We start from the raw sequence: 23,502 nt of genomic DNA on the forward strand, positions 1-23,502 counted from the left end.
CCAGCTGAGGCTTCATCTTGCAGGTTACGTGTTTCACCCTGCTGCCAAGGGCTCCTGCAACATGTTCAGTGCTGCGCTTCATGGGAGAGGGGACAGGCATCCAGACATCACGTGACCCTGGACCACATTCCAACCAATAATGTTCAAGCTAATATGTATATCCTAGGAGGGGAGGCTAGTGGGGATGTTCTCTTCCTGGAGGGTGAAAGAGTACTATGAAATACCAAATTACATGTTGACTTTTATATACTCTCAAGGACACACTCTCTTATTTCAGACACCTTTTGCTTTGGTTTGGTTTTTCTCTCACAGCTGAACCCAGAACGGACTCTCTTATAACCAACAAGCACCTTGTTGAGTCTAGAGTGTTGCAGCTTTCAGTTTAACAAACACTTTCTACCTTTGATTCACTGGCATTAACTTTATGAGATGTGTTTTATTTCTAATGATGCACTTGACTGTTCTCTCCTCCCCCTTTATCCAGTTCCTTGTCATAGCCCCTCCTGACAAAGGCCGAGAAACCCACTCAGCCAGGTGTCAGCTTCCAGCCAGGGCTCCAGAAGCTCCCTTGTGGTCGCCGTGAAGAGTGCACCTATGTCCTTCTGCCTCAGCTGCCTCCGTGGCAGTCCACACGTCACCTCCGTGTTTGGGGCAGGGAGACTTGGTGATACTTTATCCCCATGCCGCTCTCAAAACTTTATATCATTCCTATTAATAACCACATTCTTATAACATACCACTGTATTTCTACTGAAAATTCTGACCCATAGCCTTAAAAATGCTAAGCTTTCTGAGAGTTCTAATTTAAAACTATATGTATAGATTTTAATAAAATCAGAAAAAGGAAAACATTTTTTTAATTGAGGCCACTTAAACTCACTTTTAACTACTATGTCCCAAAATCCAGTTGATTTTGTTTCTACCTGCTTTAAAAAATGCTTTATTTCTTATATTTAAAATCATTTAGGATCAATTTGTTTTTAGAACTCTATAGTTTTATGGAACAGATATCCTGCACATTTTTGGTCCCATGCTATTTAGCAAGTGACAACATATTAGTGTTGTTTTTAGAATGGGACACCTCAGCCTGACCTGTGGTGGCGCAGTGGATAAAGCATTGACCTGGAAGGCTGAGGTTGCTGGTTTGAAACCCTGGGCTTGCCTGGTCAAGGCACATATGGAGAAATGTGACCCTTCTTTCTCTCTCTTCCTCTTCCTCTCTCTCCTTCTCCTCTCTTAAAATGAAATTTTTTAAAAAAAAGGGAAATAGAATAGGACACCTTATTGATTGTGTCAAAACGTGATAGCTATCATTATCATGTAAACAGTGGACCCAGATAGGTCTTAGAGATCCTCAAGCAAAGATGTGATTACAGATGCAATTAGCCATTGTGTCTTCACATTTTTGCTTAAATGATTAATGCAGAATTTTTTCTTACTTGGAAGAGTAGGGGAAAGAGAGACTCCTCATTCATTTCTGTCTAACATTGCTGTTTTTCTCTAATGCTAGGCATGCAAGAAGCCTCAATGAAGCTCACCGAGTCGCTGCACGAAGTCTATGAGCCTGATTGGTATGGGCGGGAAGATGTGAAGATGGTTGGCGAGGTAAGAGCCGGGAGGGCAGCACACAGGAGGTTGGGGGCTTCTGCGAGGCTCCTGCTGAGTTCTGCTCATTCAGCCTATTCCCTTACTCCCTCTTACCACTTCTTGGCCTTAATCTGAGGGGACAACATGTACACAGAAGGCACTATACAAATTCTGCCACCCAGATCACCCCAAATTCAGTTATTAAAGAACTGATTATAAAACCATTTGGGTAGGACGCTGTGGGTTAAAGATTATTTTTCCTTAAAACAAGAATAACATTTTTCTGTCTTTTACTATGTGTCTTAATGGTCCATTTCAGCAGGAGAATGGACGCATGCAGAGTTGTGTATAGTGTACTGACTTCACCTCTGCATCACTCTCTGCCCCGCCCTCCTTGAAAGCAGGGACCAGAGCTGGGAAGAGTATGTATTCCACTCAAACAACAGTTCCTTCACTGGTCTGCAGAGCCTGAGGACAGGTGCAGGTGGCCTGCTAGTAGGACTTTATATCTGGGAGGCTTTGTTCCTAGTCTTAACACCCGAAACCCAACTTCCAGTCAAGGGCCATCAAGAAGGGAGCACGTGGTGCTTGCTCCTTTGAGGAAGGTAGTGCGGTTCAGGTCTGTGTGATGTGTGAGCTTGGACAGGTTCTTTAACTTTTCTGGGCTTAATTTCCACATGTGCAAAATGAGAAGAATAATTGTGCCTACTAATAACACATTTAAAGTTTCTGTATTCAGGTCACCTCCATGCTGCTCAGTGTGTGTGTGTTACTGATACTAGAAAGTCACCGGAATGCGTTCATAGGAAGACGGGTGAACAGTGCACGCCGGCTGCTCCATGGGAATTCTGACAGCCTGCTTTGATCTGTATAATCTCATTACCACCGAGGAACTAACAGAGATTTCTTTGTGAGGAAAGCTCTTGTTGACTCGATTACCTCTCTTGAAAATATTCAGGATCTGAATTTGCCAAAACCAGCCCACACATCATTTTCCAATGCAATTATTACATAATTGCATCTTTTCACATTTCTTCAATAATGAAAACACTGGGTTTTAACATCATGTTAAATGCTTAACTCATTTTTTGAATTTCTGATTAATGTGGTAAAATTAACAATTTGTCATGAAATGAAGAATTTATAAGGGAATAATAGACACCTGTGCTATTTATTGTAGTAGACACTGCTGCATTGTATGTGTGGCAGGTACCACTACTGACATGCATTTCTAAGGATGAACTTAGGAATTCCCGAGGAGACAGCTGCTGTCCACCTTGGTCCTTGTGGCTGCCAGGGTTGTCAGAACCTTCAGCTGCTGATTCACATAGGGGTTCTTCTATTGGTGACAGAACTGAACGTTGCATTTCAGAGGGTCTACTCACATCAGAAGAGGAACCTTTTTGTATGGAAGATTAAAATTTTTTTCATGTGCATAAAATTTTTATTTGAGATCTGTAACAAATAGGATTCGTTTGTAAAGACAATAGCCCCCCCCTCCCCACTTTAAAAAGGTAATTTTTAAACAAGGTAGAATCTTATCTGTCTTCTATAAAGGAATTTGGAGGCGGGGGGCCCACGATGGTGTGGTGGGCCCACAGGCACATCAGGGCCCATCCCTTGACGCCCTGCTGCCCCTGCCAGGTTCAAGGTGACTCTGAACACGGACTGTCAGCTCTCACTTCTGCATTCTAGTTAGAAAGCAGCAAAATGTGTGAAAAATTAGCCTCCTTTTTGGGGCTCTTCTGAAAGTACATCCCATTAGCTAGAACTTTGTCTTGGCTACACTTAGCTGCAAGGATGCTAGGAAATAGAGCCTACCCTAGGCAGCCCCATGGCATGTAAAACTGGACGTCCTATTACTAAGCGAAAGGAAGGTTGTACTGGGGACCAACCAGCCAACTGTCATTGACCCCAAATGTAATAAAGGGAAGAATGTAGAGGTGGTATTTTTGCCATCTGCTGTGTGCCTAGGAGTCAGTGAAACACTTTATATTGTCATCTCACTTCATTGGGGAAATTGGAATTCAGGGAGGTTTAGTTTTCCAGTCACACAGCTGGGTGAGTTCTGAACCTTCCTCTAGTGGGACAAACACACCTGAACCTCAAATTCAAGCAGAAAGAGCTGGGTTTAAACCAGAGTCTGTCATTTATCAATTGTGTGACTTTGGCCAAGTTACATAACATCTCTGGGCTTCAATATTCTCTTCTGTGTAGTGGCAACATAAAGACTTTCCTCATAAAGCTATTGGGAAAATTAGATGATGATATGTGTCTACATGCATACATATTTAACCCAGTGATTTTCAACTGGTGTGTCATAAGAGACACTGGTTTGCCGCAAGAATTTTAAAAGAATGAAGTACCTGACTATTCAGTCAGGGAGCACTGACCTCTTTTGCCTTAGATTATAAAAGAAAAAATGACAGTAGACAACACAACAATAGCCGTTGTGGTGTGAATGAATCAAAATTATACCTAAGTTTTTTGTCAGATCAGCAAAAAATATATTTTGGGTGTTTTGCAGAATTTTAGTAATTTAAGTGCACCATGAGATGAAAAAGGATAAAGTCACTGATTTAACCCACTGTCTAGGCATAGTGATGGTAGTAGTCAGTGGTAGTCAACCTGGTCCCTACTGCCCGCTAGGGGGCGCTCCAGCTTTTAGGGTGGGCGGTAGCAGAGCAACCAAAGTATAAATAAAAAGATAGGTTTAACTATAGTAAGTTGTTTTATAAAGATTTATTCTGCCAAACTTAGCGAAAATCCGACATAAAGTACTTGGTAAGTAATTATTATTATATTCTTTAACTTGCTATAACTCTGCTTTATAAATTTTATAAAGTTACTTCCCTACTTTATAAATCACCATTACTGTGGAACCAGTGGGCGGTTAGAAAATTTTACTACTAACAGAGATACAAAAGTGGACGGTAGATATAAAAAGGTTGACTACCCCTGGTAGTAGTAGTAATAATAATACCTGATGTTCCTTGAGTGTTTATCATAATTGATACTCTATAAATGGAAGGTCCTTTCCTATTATGACTCAATTTTCTGCTCTCTCTGTGGAAGCTTCAGCAATGGTTTGTTTTTTTGAAGTGGCTTCTAATTTCCTGGATAGCCTTAGAAGCAATCCATGTGAAATTCTCCACAGTCTCTTAGCCCCAAAAGTCACCTGTGGGGATCTACACTCTAATAATTTAGAAACATATATACATTTTTTACATGAGCTAAATCTTTAAATAGCCTAAATTGTAATTTAGAACTGGTAGCCAAACTGCCTAGAAACTTTATTGTGTTATTATTATTATTTTTTCTTTTTTTGTTAAGTGAGAGGATGGGAGACAGAATGACAGACTCCCATTTGCGTTCAGACTGGGATCCACCTGCAAGCTCCTATAAAATGATGCCATTGCTTGGGCAACTGAGCTATTTTTAGCACTTGAGGCAGGGGCTCCACCAGAGCCATTCTCAGTGCCTGGAGCCAACTCACTGGAACCAATTGAGCCATGGCTGCAGGAATGAAAAAGAGAGAAAGAGAGAGAGAAGGGGGAGTGGGAGAAGTGGAGAAGTAGATGGCCACTTCTCCCGTGTGCCCTGACTGGGAATTGAACCTGGGACATCCACATGCCAGGCTGATGCTTTACCACTGAGCCAACCAGCCAGGGCCTTATTGTAATTTTAAATAGCCCACATTCTTTCTAGCATCTGTTGTCCATGGACATATTACTTACCTAATATTTTAGTTTCAGATTTTTTACAAGTTTTGTTAAAGGTATTCAGTTAAACTAATTCAGCAGTTCTATTGTTATTTTCCTTTTTCTTTCAGAAATGTGATGTGCTATGGGAAGACTTCCATCAGAAACTAGTGGACGGGTCCTTGCTGACGTTGGATACGTATCTGGGCCAATTTCCTGACATAAAGGTATTTTACTTGTATCTATAAAGGGAAGGAGTGAATGGTCCCATGTATTTACTGAACCGTGGGCAAGAGAATCAAAAGTCAAAGACAGTGGTAACTTTTCATTAATTTAGTGTGGGATTTTTATTTTCTTTCTATTAGTTGAAATGAAATGTAGTTACAGAAGTCACATTTTCCCCTTTTAACTGTCTCAGCTTTGATTTCTCTGCAGAAATCTTTTTAATCTTGACATAAAACCAGAAATCAGAGATTCCCCCCAAATTTAAACCTTTTTAAATTTAGAAATCTTTTTATTATATAGCATTTGACAAGAATTTCCATTTGATTAAATAATGGTCACAAGGAAAGGAGAAATTTCATTGTAAATGTAAGAGGAAAATCTGACTTTTCTTTGTGTACTGTTTATTTTACATGTGCTCATAGCCCACCTGCATATTTTTCTCTCCTTGAAATTTTCAGCTTCACATTAAAATGCAGTTGCTCCTCAAGTAGCATGAGGGTTAGGGGTACCAACCCCTGCACAGTTGAAAATTCACATATAACTTTTGGTGCCCAAAACATTTAACTACAGTTGTCCTTTGGTATCAATGGCGGATTGGTTTCAGGACCTGTTGTGGATATCAAAACCCATGGATACTCAAGTCCCTTATATAAAATGGCATAGAGCAGGGGTAGTCAACCTTTTTATACCTACCGCCCACTTTTGTATCTCTGTTAGTAGTAAAATTTTTTAACCGCCCACCGGTTCCACAGTAATGGTGATTTATAAAGTAGGGAAGTAACTTTACTTTATAAAATTTATAAAGCTGAGTTACAGCAAGTTAAAGCATATAATAATAATTACTTACCAAGTACTTTATGTCAGATTTTTGCTAAGTTTGGCAGAATAAATCTTTATAAAACAAATTATTATAGTTAAACCTATCTTTTTATTTATAGTTTGGTTGCTCTGCTACCGCCCAACATGAAAGCTGGAACGCCCACTGGTGGGCGGTAGCGACCAGGTTGACTACCACTGTACTAGAGCAATGCACAGTCAGCTCTCTGCTACTGTGAATTTCCAATTGTGGGTTGAAAATACTTTTTTTGATCTGTGCTTGGGTGAATCTGAAAGTGTGAAATCAGAGATTTGGGATACCTAACTGTATATTTATTGGAAAAATCCATGAATGAGTGGACCTGTACAGTTCCAATGGGGTTGTTTATAGGTCAACTGTATTAAGATATAAGTATTTCCAATACATTTGTATCTGGATCTAAAAAAATCTTGTCTAAAATATTTGTCTTATGTGACAGTTGAAGCCACTGAAAGGGAAATACACAGGTAAAGGTTTGAATATTGTAGGTTTGAGTTGACTCTAGAGATGAGTGTGGTTTTTAAACCATCGGGGTTGAATGAAGCAACTGGTAGCATTGATAGAGCTGTCCCGCTATCATAGCCCAGTTGCTTTCCCTGATACAAGAAGAGATAAGGTAAGACAGCTGCGTATCTTCCTTTCTGTATGGTGAGAAGGCCAGGATCCAGCATGTATGGGCATCTGTGGTATCTTATTAGGTGACTTGGAGTATGAAGTTCCATTCTTACCTGGCTTACTTTGTAGCTGTTACCAAACACCAAGGAACTATCAATGGTAATGTGCACTGCCCTTGGCCATGGAACATAGTGAAACTTCTTGGCCAAAGCAGCCCTCATATCAATAAATTAGTTTCCTTAGGCCCACACAAAATGCCTAGTGCACATTTGTTGTTAATGTTCAGGGTCTCATGAAGAGGAGCCGCAAAAGAATGAGGCAGCGACAATACTGCAAGTGGAGGACCCCAATCTCTCGGGATGTTAGAGCATAATCAGATTAGAAAGATGCCTGTCTGATCTCAGTCAGGGCATTTTCTGACAGACTAACGATGGATGGAACTAAGCAAAATCTCACCAAGAAAAGAAACAACTTGGCAGCCCCTGGGAGATTTTGTAATCGGATCCATCAGGAGTCTCCTGTCTAAATTTCCAGGCAAAAAGTAAGAAATAAAATGATAGTTCAGAGGATTGTAGCTAAAACATTAAAGAAAAGCATACCATAACAGGAAAAGCTGTAACTTTCCTAACACCTGAGTCTCCTATCCATTCTCAAATTCTATAGGTGCAGCAATAGGCAGTTCAGGTTGACCATGCTGAGACCTCTCCTCCACCCCAATTCCAGCTGAGCCACAAACTAAAAGGACGGGCTGGGGAAGGCCCTGTTTTCCATTTCCTTGAATAACTTGCCATTCAGCACAATACTTAGATCTATATTCATTTGCCCAGTGTTTCCCTTACCTACAGCATGGGCAGAAGTCCAGAGCTTTAGGAACTGACTGTGATCAATTAATTATAGACGCCACTACACTCAGACCAGCCTTTTAAAGGAATGTTTTCTCCACTCTGATGAGCTCTCCGGAGAGACTTCATTACTAATCTCCACTGTCATAAAAAGTAAATTTTTCCTGTGGGGGTAAACCAATAACAATGCCTTCTAACTAAATACCACATAGTTCGTCTAAAGTTTCTTTCTTAACTTTGACTTCGGAACTATTTAGTAACATCTTAAGCAACTGTGAATAAGCTTTGTAGTCAGTAGTTGGGGAATTCCCCATTGCTCCACTATCCCAGAGTAGGAACATACCCGTCCGCATGAATCCCTGTGGTGCCTCTGGGCTGAAAACCAAAAGCAGTCTCGAAAACTCATTTCCTCCTCAAGTCCCTGTTCAGGAGCCACTTGTTGTTAATGTTCAGGGTCTCATGAAAAGGAGCCACAAAGGAATGAGGCAGCAACAATACTGCAAGTGCAGGACCCCAATCTCTCCAGGATTGAGGTGCCTTAGAGAAATCAGCTATCCAATTTATTAAGCAGAAATATGTCATGTTGCATAAGAAACTAACAAGCAGAATACAGTGTCCAATTTTATTATTTAGTTTTGCAAAACTGATTAGATTTCTCTTACCCTTTCTGAGATGTAACACCACACCATCTGCTGTCTGATTCCTGACCTGCAGAATGCTCCAGTTGGGCCAAGCACCCATGTCCTTGGCCTTCCCTGGATGCGACTGCTTTCAGTCACGTATGGTTGGTCTTGACCCTCACTTTTTCAGGATGGGAACAGAAAGTCACTCGGTGTTTTGGCTTTCCTCCAACACTCATTGACCAACATTTCAAAAGTGTTTTGAGAAACCAGGGTCATCCAACAAGAACCTATGTGGATCAGATTAGATACATTAGCCTTGTTGACAAAATGTCACAGAGAACAAATCCAAATGGTAGAGTCTCAATGATGTTGTCATAATTGGCAGCAGAAGCCTTTATTGAGCCATTGCATAAATGCATCCAATTTAAATTTATATCTGTCTTTTTAATTTTCTGAGAAATTAAAATTTTTAATTAAAAAATTTAAAAATTCTGTAAAATTCTATGCCCTGGTGTATAGGAAACATGTTTTGGGTCGTCATCAAATTATTTGATAGATATTCAAATTTTATCTTAGAATTTATGGCATTTGTGCAGCAAACAGTTTCAGAATCATTATCACACTTAAGAATATCATTTACTGCATAGCATTTTAATCTTCATAAAAATAAGTCCTCAATTTATAAGAAAAGGGTAAAGGAAACTTTTTCCTCTTATTTGAAAATTTCAAAGCAGCTATAACTTGTTTAAATTATTCATTTTTATATATTTACAGTATGACTTTGCTAAAGCAGTGAAGGTAGTGATTGATTAGAAGAACATATTTGTAAAGTTGTTGAGTTTCAGGAACAAAAATTTAGTATTATCACAAAAATCTGAAGAATCTTAGTTGTTATAGTTCTGCCTAGCAATAATTATTTGGAAATTGGCCTTACTCTCTAGGACCATATATTTTCAGAAGATAAATACACACAGAACTACCTGCGTTGAAATATAGAGAGATTAAAATAATGATAGATTATATCAGCTAGTGCTTTCACTTTGTTCCACATCAGAAAGATGAAGAACTCAGTCGCTCTTTCATTTAAGCACTTCTTTTGTTGGAGTGCATGGTTGAGGTGATGCGCAAAGATACTCCTCCAGTTACTAAACCGATTTTACACTAGAGATTTGGGAATGATACCTGTCTGGATGCACTGATGATAAATGAAATATATGGCATGGTTTTACCAGCATCATGGAATGAGGCAGAAACGATCCCTCTCACTGAAATCACATTTAGAATATCATACCAGATAGAAAATGATGAACAGTTCAGGAAATAGTAATATTTAACTTGGAAAGGAAACAATTTGGAATTGGAGAGTAGGGGAGATAGCTGTTTCTAATATTTGAGAGAATTTTTGTGTGTGACAGAGATAGAGAGATGGAGGGACAGATAGGGACAGACAGACAGGAAGGTAGAGAGATGAGAAGCATCAAGTCTTCATTGTGGCACCTTAGTTGTTCACTGATTGCTTTCTTATATGTGCCTTGACCGGGGGGACCACAGCAGAGCAAAGTGACTCCTTGCTCAAGCCAGCGACCTTGGTTTTCAAGCCAGCGACCTTTGGGCTCAAGCCAGAGACCACTGGGTCATGTTTATGTTCCCACACTCAAGCCAGTGACCCCGTGTTCAAGCCAGCAACCCCAAGCTCAAGCCGGATGAACCCACACTCAAGTTGGTGATGTCAGGGTTTTGAACCTGGGTCCTCTGCATCTCAGTTCAGTGCTCTATCCACTGTGCTACCGCCTGGTCAGGTGAAAGAATTTTCTTCTGTGAAAAGGAAGTAGAAGTGGATATAGATTCCATTTCTTCAAAAAGTTGGTGTTGAGTGATTATATAATGAACAGATTATTGATGGAAAGGAGAATTTGATTAAAATATGGAGGTCACCCCAATAAATTTAATAAAAAATAAATAAAAATACTGAGTGAAAAAATTTTAAAACATGGAACACAGTTTATTTCCTTTACTCCCATTAAAATCAATAGACCATGTGTCGTTCAACCTCACGTAAATCTCCAAATATTTACTACTGCACATCAGTGAGGGCTATGGAGCACCATTCAGGAGGGTATGTTTGACTTTTCCAGCTGTGATTGGCAGGGCGTGTAGTGCTATGGTTCTTACTATATAGCACTAATGTCTGAAATCAATGTTGTAATAAGAGCCAGCTTGTCCCTAACTCGGGTGGGTTTACAGCTGTGATCAGTTATTGTAAAATGTAATTTAGATTCTATTTAGTGACCATTCATGAGCAACTAAGTATATATTAACAGCATTGTGCCAAAATGAATCCCAAACTGTGATTATTACAGAAATTTAAAAAATAAAATAAATGACTTCTTTACTGCATCAGGTGAGTACACAGTGGGAAATTAAAGACATCTGGATTGGATTGTAGGATGGAATATGAATTGTATCACTTTATATATAAAATCTAGGAGATTTGGTTCTTTTTTCAAGTTTCCCAGATATCAGATACATAAGGAAGTAAGATTACTTTGTTTTCCCAACACAAAATTAACTGTATCAAAATGAGTCATGGGCTTCAACACAGCCACTTCTACATGGAAAGTTGTTTTCTGTAATTGACCTGTCATACAAAAAAGTGAGTCACATTATTTACTTCACTTCTTGTTTTTGAACAAAATCTAAGTTGACCTAGTACACTATTTCACTCTATTCCCAGGATTGGAAGTAATTGAATTTGGCTTTTTTTGAAAAATCAAATTCATCTCCTAAGAATCAAATTTGCTTCTTGGAAGATAAAGTAGAGGCCCTCTCACCCTACTGCACACTCCTGCAAGTCCACAAAGCAGAGCTTTGTATGAGTTTGCCTGTAGTTACACAGGCCACTGCTTCAAGGGACAGTTTTCCTTTGGATGTAACAGGTATTTTCTAAAAATAATTAGCTTTGTCAGCCCATAGGCACACTGTATACCCATCCTTTATTGGAGGGCTTCTCTCTGCCCTGCTTGGGCTGATGAATCACATATCTTTAAGAATGTGGTATGTCAGCCATACTTTCCACTATGAACACCGGTTGGAAGTCAGAGGTACAGACAAAATGAAAGAGATTGGAAGCTGTTAAAAGAGATTCACTACCCCAACCTACCTCCCACAGGCCCTGGGGGGGGGTATAGAGGAGTATCATAGAGTGACAGATGGTGATTAAATGAAAATCTGTCAGAGAAACATGGCAGCCGGTAGAGGAAGTTCTAACCAAGAATCAGGAGTGGGTCTAGCACTGGGTGAGGCAAGTGAGGTCATTAGGATTCAAAATATAATAGGAAGCACCCACCCTCAGTTGCTGATCCTGTACTTACATGACCCTGAGAGTGAAAGCCTTCTTAGGTTTTGTGTCGTAGGTATCTCACTTGCCTCAGCTACTCTAGGCACTGGTGGGAGTGGGGGGAGCTGATATATAATTGAACTTTTGCCACAGACTTTCTAAGTAATTCTAGACCAAATAGACGTTAACATTATGCAACTTCGAATTCTCTGCACATAAGAAGGGACTGATCCCTGCAACACCTGTGCTGTAAGTTGCTATGAGGATCAATGGGAATTGACTATATTTTATAAGCATATACATTTATATTATCATTCTTCTTCTTCATACCATATCAAATTTAAAAAAAATTTAAGGGTCTTTTTCTGCAATAGTTCTCAGTATTAGATTAGCTGGGCATAACTGGACCACTGGTGTTCTTTTAACAAAGGACAGATGCCTGGCCCTTGATTCAGATTAATTAGAGTCCCTTAGTCTGAGGCTTAGGTATCAGTATATTTTGTACTATTTGCTTATGTGTTGTACCTCTTTAATTAAATTGAATTTTTAGTGGTTGCCTACAATTTATAACATACACTTTTAAGTTACTATGTTTTACTTCAAAAAAATATTATAGCACTTTATGTATAGTCTTAAGGACCTTACAGCAGTACACATCCAGTACCTTCCTCCCTTCCTATGCTATTGTCACAGTTTTCCTTTATATACGTTATAAACCCCAGAATACTTTGTCTTTATTGTTTATTCTATATTATCAATTACCTTTCAAGCAATTAAATTAAAACAAAATCTTGTATATTTAAATTGATTTTTATAATTTTTATACTCATTCTTTGTATTGCTTTACTTAGTATAAAATTTCTATGCTTTCATGAATTTGCATAGCTATTTTTGTCTGAAAAAATAATTTTATATTACTTTCACTTTTGGAAGGTATTTTTATTGGTAATAGAATTCTGAATTGCTAGGTTTGTTTTTGTTTTATTTTTTAGTACTTTAAAGATAACACTTGATTGTGCTCTGGCTTGCATACCTGTAGTTTCTGAAGATGACTCTTCTGTAATTCTATTATTATTATTATTATTATTATTATTATTATTAAGTGAGAGGCAGGGAAGCAGAGACAGACTCCCACATGCACCCCAACCAGGATCCACTCAGCAAGTCCCCTACCTGACTATGCTCTGCCCATCTGGGGCCGTTGCTTTGTTGCTCGGCAACCAATCTATTTTAGCACCTGATATGAGGCCTTGGTGCCATCCTCAGTGCCTAAAGCCAACTTGCTCAAATGAGCCATGGCTAAGGAAGGGGGAGAAGAGAGAAGGGTGAGGAGAAGGAGGGGTGGAGAAGTAGATAGGCGCTTCTCTTGTGTGCCCTGACAGGAATCAAACCCAGGCCTTCCACGCACCGGGCCGATGCTCTACCACTGAGCCAACAGGCCACAGCCTCTTTTGTAATTCTTACCTTTGTACTTTTTGGTTTGTTTATTTGTTCTGTTTTATTCTTGACTTTCAGCAGTTTGGCTGTAATATATCTGGATGTATATTGTTTTGTATTTATCCTTTTGGGAATCTTTGATTGTCTCTTGGATTTGTACTTTGATGTCTTTGTTATTGTATAGATTTCTAAGCCATTATCTCTTCAAAACAAATATTCTGGCTCTACTTCTCATCTATTTTTGAGACCCAGTTGTACTGTTAGACCATTTGATATTTGATATTCTACTGCTAATTCTGGTTTGTTTGTTTTTTTACACCAACTTTTTTTCTTTCTATTTGTATTTTAAAGAAAATAATTATCCTGGTCTACTTCAATTGCAGTATTTCTTTCTTTACCTGTTATAAGTCTGATGATTGGCCCATCAAAGAAATTTTTTCTCTCTGATATATTTATTTGATTTCTGGAATTTCCATTTGATTTTCATTTGACTATTAAAGTTTCCATAGGTCTGCCGAAATTCTCCACCTATTTATTTTTGTTGCCTATCTTTTCCAGCTAGATATTTTAACGTGTTAGTCATAGTTGTTTTATTTTATTTTATTTTCATTTTATTTTTTAGGTGAGAGAAGAGGAGATAGTAAGGCAGACTCCTGTATGCACCCTGACCAGGATCCACCTGGCAACCCCATCTGGGGCTAATATTCCAATCAACGAAGCTAGTTTTAGCACCTGAGGGTGATACACTCCAGTGGAGCTATTCTCAGCACAGGGGTCTGCGCTTGAACCACTTGAGCCACTGGCTGCCAAAGGGGAAGAGGGAGAAAAGTGGGAGAAGGAGAGGGGAAAAGCAGATGGTTGCTTCTCCTGTGTGTTCTGACCAGGAATCACACCTGGGACATCCATATGCTGGGCCAGTGCTCTATCCATTGAGTCACTGGCCAGGGCCAGTTATAGTTATTTTAAGATTTCTTTTGATACTTCCAACATCTGGGTCATGTCTAAGTGTGGTTCTCTAGATTTCTTTAACTTTTTTCATGGGTCATATATTTATTTCTTATGGGTCTTATTTCATAATTTTTGATTGGATGCTTCATACCATATTATAGAAAAGTGAAGACTGTAGTCATATTTATGCCTAGAAATGGGCATGCCTTTTTTTTCAGACTGTTGATTTGGGGATTCCAATCAATCCACCTGCAGCTTGAGCTGGATTTGGGTTTTGTTGTCACTATTATTGCTTTTGGTGCACTCTGGCTTTCAAGATCCTTTATAATCAGGCTATAATGCCTTGTGTTTATATTTTAATATCTATAATGTTTTCAGACTCTTAGGTTGAAGTCTGATTTTTGCTTATTTTTGGACCCACATAGGGTTGGCCTTTGGATGCCAGAGGGTTTTTCTCAGTGTTCCTGTCCCCCATAAGATTCAAGTTGTTCTTGTATGCTTGTATTGCAGGGGGGATGGCTGTTTTCTGTTATATTCTGCTGGTTTTGTGTTAGGTAGAGTTTACCTTGTATGTGTGGTTGATCTTGAGCAGGAGTTTTCTGCCCTTGCCCTGATGAGAACTCACCTCTCCTTGTTATAGGAATCCATCACAAGACACAAGGGGACAGCAATCTACCCTCTGTGTAGCAGTTAGTAAAAGGTGAAAGAGTTATATGATCTGAAGAGAAACCAGAGTATGTGGGTAGCAATAATGACACAGAGGGGATCCTATCCCTTCATCAGAGCCGGCTTAGTTTTGCTTCTACTCCTTAGAAGCAGCAGATCTTCAACCTGGCCTCTGCGGGCAAGAGGATTTGTTGCTCTCTCCTCAAGCAGCTTAAATCTTTTGCTTTGTAAGAGGAAAAGGTTTATGGAATTGGTCAGGGTGTTGTGCCCACTCTCTGGAAGTCTCCAATCACCTCTGCTCCCCAGCACCGTGAAGGAGTTTCTTATCCTGATACTTTCTGACATATCCAGTGGAGACCCAAGGAAAGAGCTTTATAAATGCAATTTGCCTTGTGTCTTGGATACCCAACCATTCCAAACAAAATGTCCACCCACACTAGACCTTTCATGGTTTGTTAAAATGTTAGTTGACCATCTTTTTACCCATTTGTATGTAGGTGACATCTTTTACCTGTGCTCTGAAAAAGCTGAATGTCTCTTTTCTTGTTGGAAGTACTTGTCCCTCTTTAGAATTCAGATTTCTTTATCATCTTGTGACCTCAGGTCTCTCACACAATCAAAATTTATGTTTTTGGCCCTGGCTGGTTGGCTCAGTGGTAGAGTGTCGGCCCTGTGTGTGGATATCCTGGGTTCAATTCCAAGTCAAGGCACACAGGAGAAGTGACCATCTGCTTCTCACCCCTCCTCTCCCCTTTCCTTTTCTCTCTCTTTTCCTCCTCCCGCCTTGGCTTCAGGCACTGAGGATGGCTCCTTGGAGCCTCCACCTAGCTAAAAATAGCTTGGCTGTGACCGGAGATGGGCAGAGCATCGGCCTCAGACAAGGGTTGCCATGTGGATCATGGTTGGGGTGCATGTGGGAGTCTCTCTATCTCCCCTCCTCTCACTTGGAAAAATAGGAGAAAAAAAGAATTATATTTTTATAGATTATTCAAATTTTTTCTTGTAAGCATGGGAGGGGGATACTTTGCAGCTCTGAAGGCTGAAGTTTCTAGGAATCAATATATTCTTTAAGCACCTGAAATGGTTCTAGTGAACAAAATGATTGAGGAACATTTGTAGAAAAAAGGATTTTTATTCCTAAGAAACTGCTTTATGATTTTGCTTTGTAGAACTGCTGTTAGTGTGAGTATAATTAGGATTATAAAGGAAATATTAATATAGTCTCCCACTATTTGGAAAATAGAACATTTAAAGATTTAAAATACAGGCTAATCAAGTATATAGGTTTACTCAATCAGTACTAGAATTTTTGTTTTTTGACTACAAATTTTCTTTCTACTTGTCATGATTGCTCTAATTTTTATCAGAAGCAAAGATATGTACCTATTGGCTTTCACACAAAGGATTGGAGACTGTAGTCTGGTTTTCTGGGATCATTTGTCTACTGAAATTTCAGTTCACCTTGATCTCCAGTCGAGATCCACAGCTACTCTAGGCAAGGAGAGCATTTTAGCAGTAAAATAAATATCTACAACCATGTCTCTTTCTCAGTGCTTGTGTTTCCCTTGGCAGAATCGCATCGCGAAGCGCAGCCGGAAGCTGGTGGACTACGACAGCGCCCGCCACCACCTGGAAGCCTTGCAGAGCTCCAAGAGGAAGGACGAGAGCCGGATCTCTAAGGTGGGGGGATCCCACTGTGGGGTCCACTTCACATTCTGTCAGCTATAGAAAGTTTCCTTTTAAAAATTAAATATTTTTTAAAGGACACTGGAATCAGGACAGAATTTAAACTGAAACGTGGTGCTTGTGTGCTATTTTCCATGATTTTTTATTAAAAATAAGGTTTTTGATGTTATTGTAGAGTTCACATGGGTGACAGTGACTCATACATTTTGATCAGAACAAACTTTGCCCCCGCCCCCTGCCCAACAGCTGTAGGATCCGAGAAAGTAATAGGTATTCCTGTACTTCTGTGTGTAGTGTGTTCCATACTTGATGCTACAGTGCAGATTCAGATTGGAACCAAGTTTGAAAATCTCTGATGTAACTTGCGATTAAAAGTACAGACATGTGTTAGATTCATATAACATTTATTTTCTTTTAGGAAAACCATTTTGTTAACTTGTACAGTATTTAAGTCAGTCATTTACAGAGGCCACTTATTTGCTGAAACCTGATAACTACTCCCTTTCCTTCCAGTCTTGCTTCCTTCTGTCTGTCTACACACAGCTGCCTGGTCTTTCCACATCACATACTAGATACGTTTCTCCACTGCTGAAGATTTTTCATGGCCCTCGTTTTCTGTAGAAAAATTCTAAATTTCTTAGCATAGCACAAGTGACCTTTTCAATTTTGTTGTGACTCCTCCATCCATGTGAACTGGCCTGTCTTCTCCCCTTACCTCTCCTCCTTCCATGGGCACATCCTGAACTGGGGCCTCGTGACACACGCCAGTTCCTGAGCAGCCACAGTAACTGCTGCTTTCCATGGGAGGCCTCGTCAATACCACACACTGCGTCAGCACGTCATCACATCACCTTTCCTTAACACACACAGCACCTGTCAGATGGGCATGACTTACCAGAGAGAAAAAGCAATATGACAAGTTCACAAGGTTGGTACACTGAAATTCCAACCCAGGAACTCCACCTTTATATGTTATAAGGCTTATCTGCCCCCTTTAGCAACCATTTGCTAATTTTTCAAGATTTAGTTAAAAACTTCTCTGGGGCTTTCTGCTCTCTGCACCATGTTCCACAATAGCATACTCCATAACAGTGAACAAGCCTGTCTTGCAGTGTAGTTATACAAACTTCCCTCTGAACTGGGAAATTCCTGGGGAAGCATTCAGATTCAGTATCCAGAGCGAGCAGTGGGCAACAGGCAGTTAACACATTGTTATAGAATGAATGAATCTGCCAGAGACTATGGAGCAACCATTGTAATCAACACAGTTTTCCTGTTTTATTAAGACTTAATATTTCACATGCATTGAAAGAAAATCATGTAGGTACTCAGCAGACCAATTTTTCTCCTACCTAAAATGTTTCCATAATTTAGTTGTATATAGAAATGGCTTGTGTTTATATGATTTTTTTTTTAGTGTAAATACATGCTATGTGTCACTTCTAGGCAGAAGAGGAATTTCAGAAAGCTCAGAAAGTCTTTGAAGAGTTCAACGTTGACTTGCAAGAAGAGTTACCATCGTTATGGTCAAGGTAACGTGTTTTTATACAGGTGGTACCTGTCCCTTAGAAGTTAAGAACAGTGAGTATCCCTTATCTCATCTTTGTTGGCTGTGATAGTTCAGCACTCTCCAATGGAAGTGGTCTACACTCTGTGCTTTTCAATATGGGAGCTACTTGCCTCATGTATGGCTGAACTTAAAATTAAATTTACTTTGTTTTGATTAATTTAGATTTAAATAACCTCATGTAGCTAGCAGCAACCATATTGGATGACACAGTTTTAGACCTTGATGTAGTTATCAAGTGGAGACCTCAATCTCAGTTAGAGGCAATGGACAGCTTTAGGCGACCCCTGTGTTTTGGTCGTTTGACCCCCGCTGGGGTCGCGACCCACAGGTTGAGAACCGCTGCATTAGGAGAATTTCCCTTAACCTTGAAGTTTACAAGAATACACTTTTAGTTCTTGTGGAACTTTCTTTATTCCAAGAGCTCAGAATATTCCAAAGCCATTCTGCTGGCTTTGATGCCAGTCCACTACTTTCATCCCTGACCTATTAACCTGGACTGCAGCCCTACTTTAGACACTAAGTATTTTTATTTACAGGTACTCTGCATTTCTCATGGCATTAAGTGAACTCCTCAAGGCATTAAATACATCTTATATTTCTCATGGTATTAAGTGCTTTTGATTTCAAGTAGTCTGTGTTTTTCATGGCATTAGTGCAGTTTTCCTACTAGTGGTGGAACCAAGAAGTTGTTGGCTGAAGTGAGGCAGATGTTTCTTGGTTTCCATCAACACCACTCCGTGCTGTCGCCCTAAATAAACAGAATTGTGTTTGCCTTGCAGTATAGCCTTAAGTCAAATTTTCTAATCCAGCTTGACCCTAAAGTCTTCCTCTATTGAAATTCTAGAGCTTCTATTTATCCTCTGAAATTATAACAACTGGAGTTTGTCCCTTTCTGTGTTCATTCCTAGTGCTGTTGATTTTTTGTCAACAGTAAGCAATCAGTTTATTCTCCAAGTACTGAATTAGAGGACATTTTGACTAGTTTACTATAATACTAGCCTGAAAGACATGTTTGATACAATGTCCAGCCATAATCCAAAGTTAAACATGGGTGAAATCAACTCATTGTTCATATAAATTTACTCATTCCTCCAACATCTGCATTTCTCTTTGGCTCCATCATCCATGTGCTTCCAGTCTCACAGCTCCACCATCATTAACTACAGAGCAAAGAACTATTCAAGGGAATGATCCATAATTTTTCTGTGGGATCTTCTGGATGGATATCCCCCGGTGTATTCTCACTGCCACTACCCTAACCCTCAACTTCCTCTTTAGATTTAAATGGCAATCTTGCCCTCACATTTCTGTCTTTGAACTCATCCTGTTCCCCTCTTCATAAAGTTATTTCATAAGTACATATGTTTTTCTGCCAGCCAAATTGTTGCTCCACCTTCAAAATGAAGTTAGTACTTTATATCTTCTGTTCCTCCTGTGGTAAAATGAGTACTACTGGGCATGTACTAATGAGTATTTATTAACTAATTTATGCATGAAATTCTGAATCAGACTATTTATAACCATTTAGAATGTTGGGTGAAATACTCTGTATATGTGGTTATGTCCAATTGTTCTATAGTGACATAGTCTTCTATTTCCTTATTGACTTTCTGCCTAGTTGTTCTAGTCATTATCAAAAGTGAAATGAAGTTGCTGTTATTGGTGAATTGTCTGTATCTCTTCAAATATGCCTTTTTTGCTTCATGTATTTTGGGACTTGTTGTTATGTCTATATATATTTATAATTGGTGTAACTTCTGGATGGTTTGACCATTTTATCTTTATAAATTGTTCTCCTTTGACTCTAGTAAAAATTTTTGTCTGTTTTGTTTGATATACTATAGCCACTCCAGCTCTTTTTTGGTTACTGTTTACATCAGTGAACTTCTTTTACTTTAACTTATTTGTGTCTTTGACTCTAAAGTGTGTCTCTTATAGACAAATATAGCTGGATTGTATGTGGTGTGTGTGTGTCAGAGTATGTGTTTATCCATTCTATCAACATCTGCCTTAGGATTGGCATGCTTAGTTCATTAATTTATTTACTGATAAAGTAGGATATATGTCTACCATTTTGTTAATTGTTTTCAGTATGTTTTAGTCTTTTTTGTTCTTCTATTATTCCATTACTGTCATGTATAGAAAACTGTCTCAGAATTTTGGATATATAGGTAGAAGAGATATGAAGTACTACCTGGAGGGGAATGTAGGTTCAATTTTATAAGGAAATACGAGGGTGCGTTTGTATGTTCCAAAGGAGCTTACAATTTATAAGAGATGATAGAGAGGTATTACAAAGAAGGAAGGGCTCCAAGGAAAATACTCGAGCTAAATCTCTTTAAGTGACTGAGGTAGAACATGAATAAAGGCACGAAGAGTGAAGTAGATATTGTGGGTTTGTGGAACTGTATTTAGTTGTTGTGGCTGGAGGTCAGAGTAAATGGGTACAGGAGGAGAGTTGAGGGGATAAAGCAGAAGAGAGGCAGTGGTCACATTCGTTTGCAATGCTTTCAGCGGATACTGATTGACCAGCCATTATGAGCCAACCACTTTTTAGATGCTGAAGGTCCTGTACTGAAGGTTTTGGGGACTTTTTTTGGAGCTTACATTGAAGTATGGGAAAAGGCAATTACTAAGAAAAGAAATTCAGAAAAAATACTAAACAAAAAGTTCAAGGGAGAAGATAAAACAAGATAATTTAGTAGAAAGTGACATGGGAGGGGATAACTAGTATAGATTGGGGAGTTCAGGAAGGGCTGTCTCAGAGAGATGGACAATATATGAGAGAAAGGAAGTCTTAGGAAAACACTAAGGTCCATTTTGTATGTGTTGAGTGTGAAGAATTATTATGAAGTTCAAAAGGATAGATCTGTTGAGCTAACTAGGTTGGGAGCTCAGAGAAGGATTGGCAGTCATTATTCTATGGCGGTGGTTGCTGCCATGAGAGTTGATGAGGTGTAGGTAGTGAGACAGATCAGATGGCAAGGTGAGGGCGAAACAGAACCTTTGGAATGCCAGCATTTAAAGAATTTGCAGAAGAGGAATCTGTGGAAAATCCCAAGAATGTGAAATAATCAGAAGTATAGAAGGGACCTGGAAGAGTGGGTCTCAAAAGGCCAAGAATAGAGAGAACTTGAACAGTGAGGGAATGCTAGGAATGTTGTTTTCAATAGAGATCAGGTAGATGAGGACAAAAGATGCTTTGTCTTTGATGAACTTCCAGTCCATGGTGGGGTCATAGTCTGACTACGGGCCTTAGAAACTCAGCAGGAGATGAGGAAGCGGGAACAGTGGGTATTGTCTGTTATTTCAAGGATCGTGACTATGATAGGAATGAGGAATCTTGTCAGATGGGGTGGTGACAGAGCAAAGGAAGCCTTTAGAATGACTTTTATTCTTTTGAGAAGATGGCAGTGGCAAAGGTGGGATGATTTAGGATGGAGTGTATGTGGAACAAGTAGGGGGTGAGGGCTCAGGGGAGGGTGTTGGTAGAGCTGACCAGAGCTTGTTGCAGGTATGCAGGTCTTGGCAGAGAAGATGTTGGACCTGAGGGGACAATAGCCTGGTAGAAAAAAGGCAGTTATCTTAGAGATTTTTTTTAAAAAAAGTCAGATTTTCTATAATTTAAAAAGCATTCAGGATTGGAGGCTAGTGGAGGGATAGTGAGGGGGTTAGGTATGAATGACTCCAAAAAGTAAAAATAAAATAATAATTTTTAAAAAGCAAACAAGTGTTGTAAATTTCACTGTTCTTTCCAGAAAACCAGGGTCCTTCTGACATATGGAACAATTATCAACCGTATATTAAATATTCATAAAACAATATTACTTTCTCATTTTTCTACAAATATATTCTTTAGTAAAAAATAAAGCTATTCTTAAGCTACCTGCATTACAAAAAGATGAGAGGTTTACTTGCTTGGGGAACAATAACAGTGCTGGGCATGTTCCAGTACAAATACAACCCCCCCCCCAAAAAAAAAAAGAAAGGTCAGCAGCTGGGTGGAAGTGGATGAATGATGAGTGAAGGCTCTGTATGCCTAGGAATTTAGGGTGTGGGTGGACTGCTGAATTTTCTCATTTCAGAGGTGGAACAGTTTTGAGTGAGAACAAGATCCAGAGTATGCAGTAGGGAGTCCTTGCAGAATGTGTTAAATAGAAACACTGGGGTCATAGAGGTCAGAGTTAGAAACTTGTTATTTACTTGCAGTCACGTGGATGTGGAGATCCACTGCCTTGGTGCCAGGACTTGATGAAGGAGGGAGGGAACCCAGAGGCATGTGCAGCTGTGGGAAGTGAGAGTGGCTGGGTGAGAAGGTGGGGGTGTGGCCAGGAGGTTGCACACATGTGGCATAAATCTCAGAGGACAGTGTAAATGAGCTCAGAGGAGCAGGCAGAGCCAGGAGAAAACTCTTGTATCTCCAGTTGCAATCCCATGGTGAGTGAGGGGTGACTGGCTGAGGCTGCTTACCCCTGCAGGTGGCTGGGGAAAGCAGAGAGCACCCCCAAGGGAAGGCAGACTTCCTTATGCCAATGCAGAGGGATCGTGTCCTTGGCCTGAGAGCTGTGACAGTATAAGCTCAGCTGTTAATCTTTCCCATCATCTTGAAAAACAAAAAAATGTCTTAATAAGGAAATTGACTTGGTCTTGACAGCCAACCAGAAGGGGGCTGAGGATGCCACCAGGGGGCGATGCTCTGCCCATCTGGGGCGTCACTCTGTTGCAACCAGAGCCATTCGAGCACCTGAGGCAGAGGCCACAGAGCCATCCTCAGCGCCCGGGTCAACTTTGCTCCAATGGAGCCTTGGCTGCGGGAGGGGAAGAGAGAGACAGAGAGGAAGGAGAGGGGGAGGGGGGGAGAAGCAGATGGGCACTTCTCCTGTGTGCCCTGGCCGGGAATCGAACCCGGGACTCATGCATGCCAGGCCGACGCTTTACCACTGAGCCAACCGGCCAGGGCCTCAGAAAAATCTTTTAGGGAAATAGTAAAGTCTCTGAGTCCCTTGTTTATAAAGAACTTGTGAAATAAACCTCCCAAGCAGGTAACATCAGAATTCAGAGCCAGGAAGTCTTTCTGGTGAATGTTTCCCTGTTGGTGACACTAGTTCTTTACAAGCTAAGGTTCTAGTCAGAACATGCCCTTCCAGTGCAGAGAGTGCCCCATTTTCCCATTCGCTCACTTCTGGTCACTCCCCCCCACGGGGAGCAGTCTGTGTGTGCTGCGCTGCACCAGGTGTGCTGTCAGGTGCCCAGCATGTAGTGGGGGGCAGTGCCTACTTGGGAGGAGTCTCTGATTTCATAAATGGAGGAAATCACCAAATAATAAATTGCATCAAAATATTTAACTTTTTTTTTTCTAAATTAAGTAATCCTAGTTGATTTAATTTCTAAATTCTAAAAAGGAACCAT

General features: G+C 39.9%; 1 protein-coding gene across 6 annotated transcripts in view; it reads left to right on the top strand.

Moving 5' to 3' along the window:
• AMPH (amphiphysin) overlaps positions 1-23,502 on the top strand; it is a 367,517-nt gene that overhangs the window by 251,939 nt on the left and 92,076 nt on the right. For all 6 annotated transcript variants that reach the window (XM_066388207.1, XM_066388206.1, XM_066388210.1 and 3 more), the window contains exons 4-7: positions 1,511-1,605; positions 5,420-5,515; positions 16,410-16,517; positions 17,970-18,055. In XM_066388207.1, the coding sequence (XP_066244304.1) occupies positions 1,511-1,605; positions 5,420-5,515; positions 16,410-16,517; positions 17,970-18,055 (385 nt within the window). The remainder of the gene's footprint in view (positions 1-1,510; positions 1,606-5,419; positions 5,516-16,409; positions 16,518-17,969; positions 18,056-23,502) is intronic.

This window comes from Saccopteryx leptura, chromosome 6, assembly GCF_036850995.1.
Source record: "Saccopteryx leptura isolate mSacLep1 chromosome 6, mSacLep1_pri_phased_curated, whole genome shotgun sequence".
NCBI classification, from domain to species: Eukaryota; Metazoa; Chordata; class Mammalia; order Chiroptera; family Emballonuridae; genus Saccopteryx; species Saccopteryx leptura.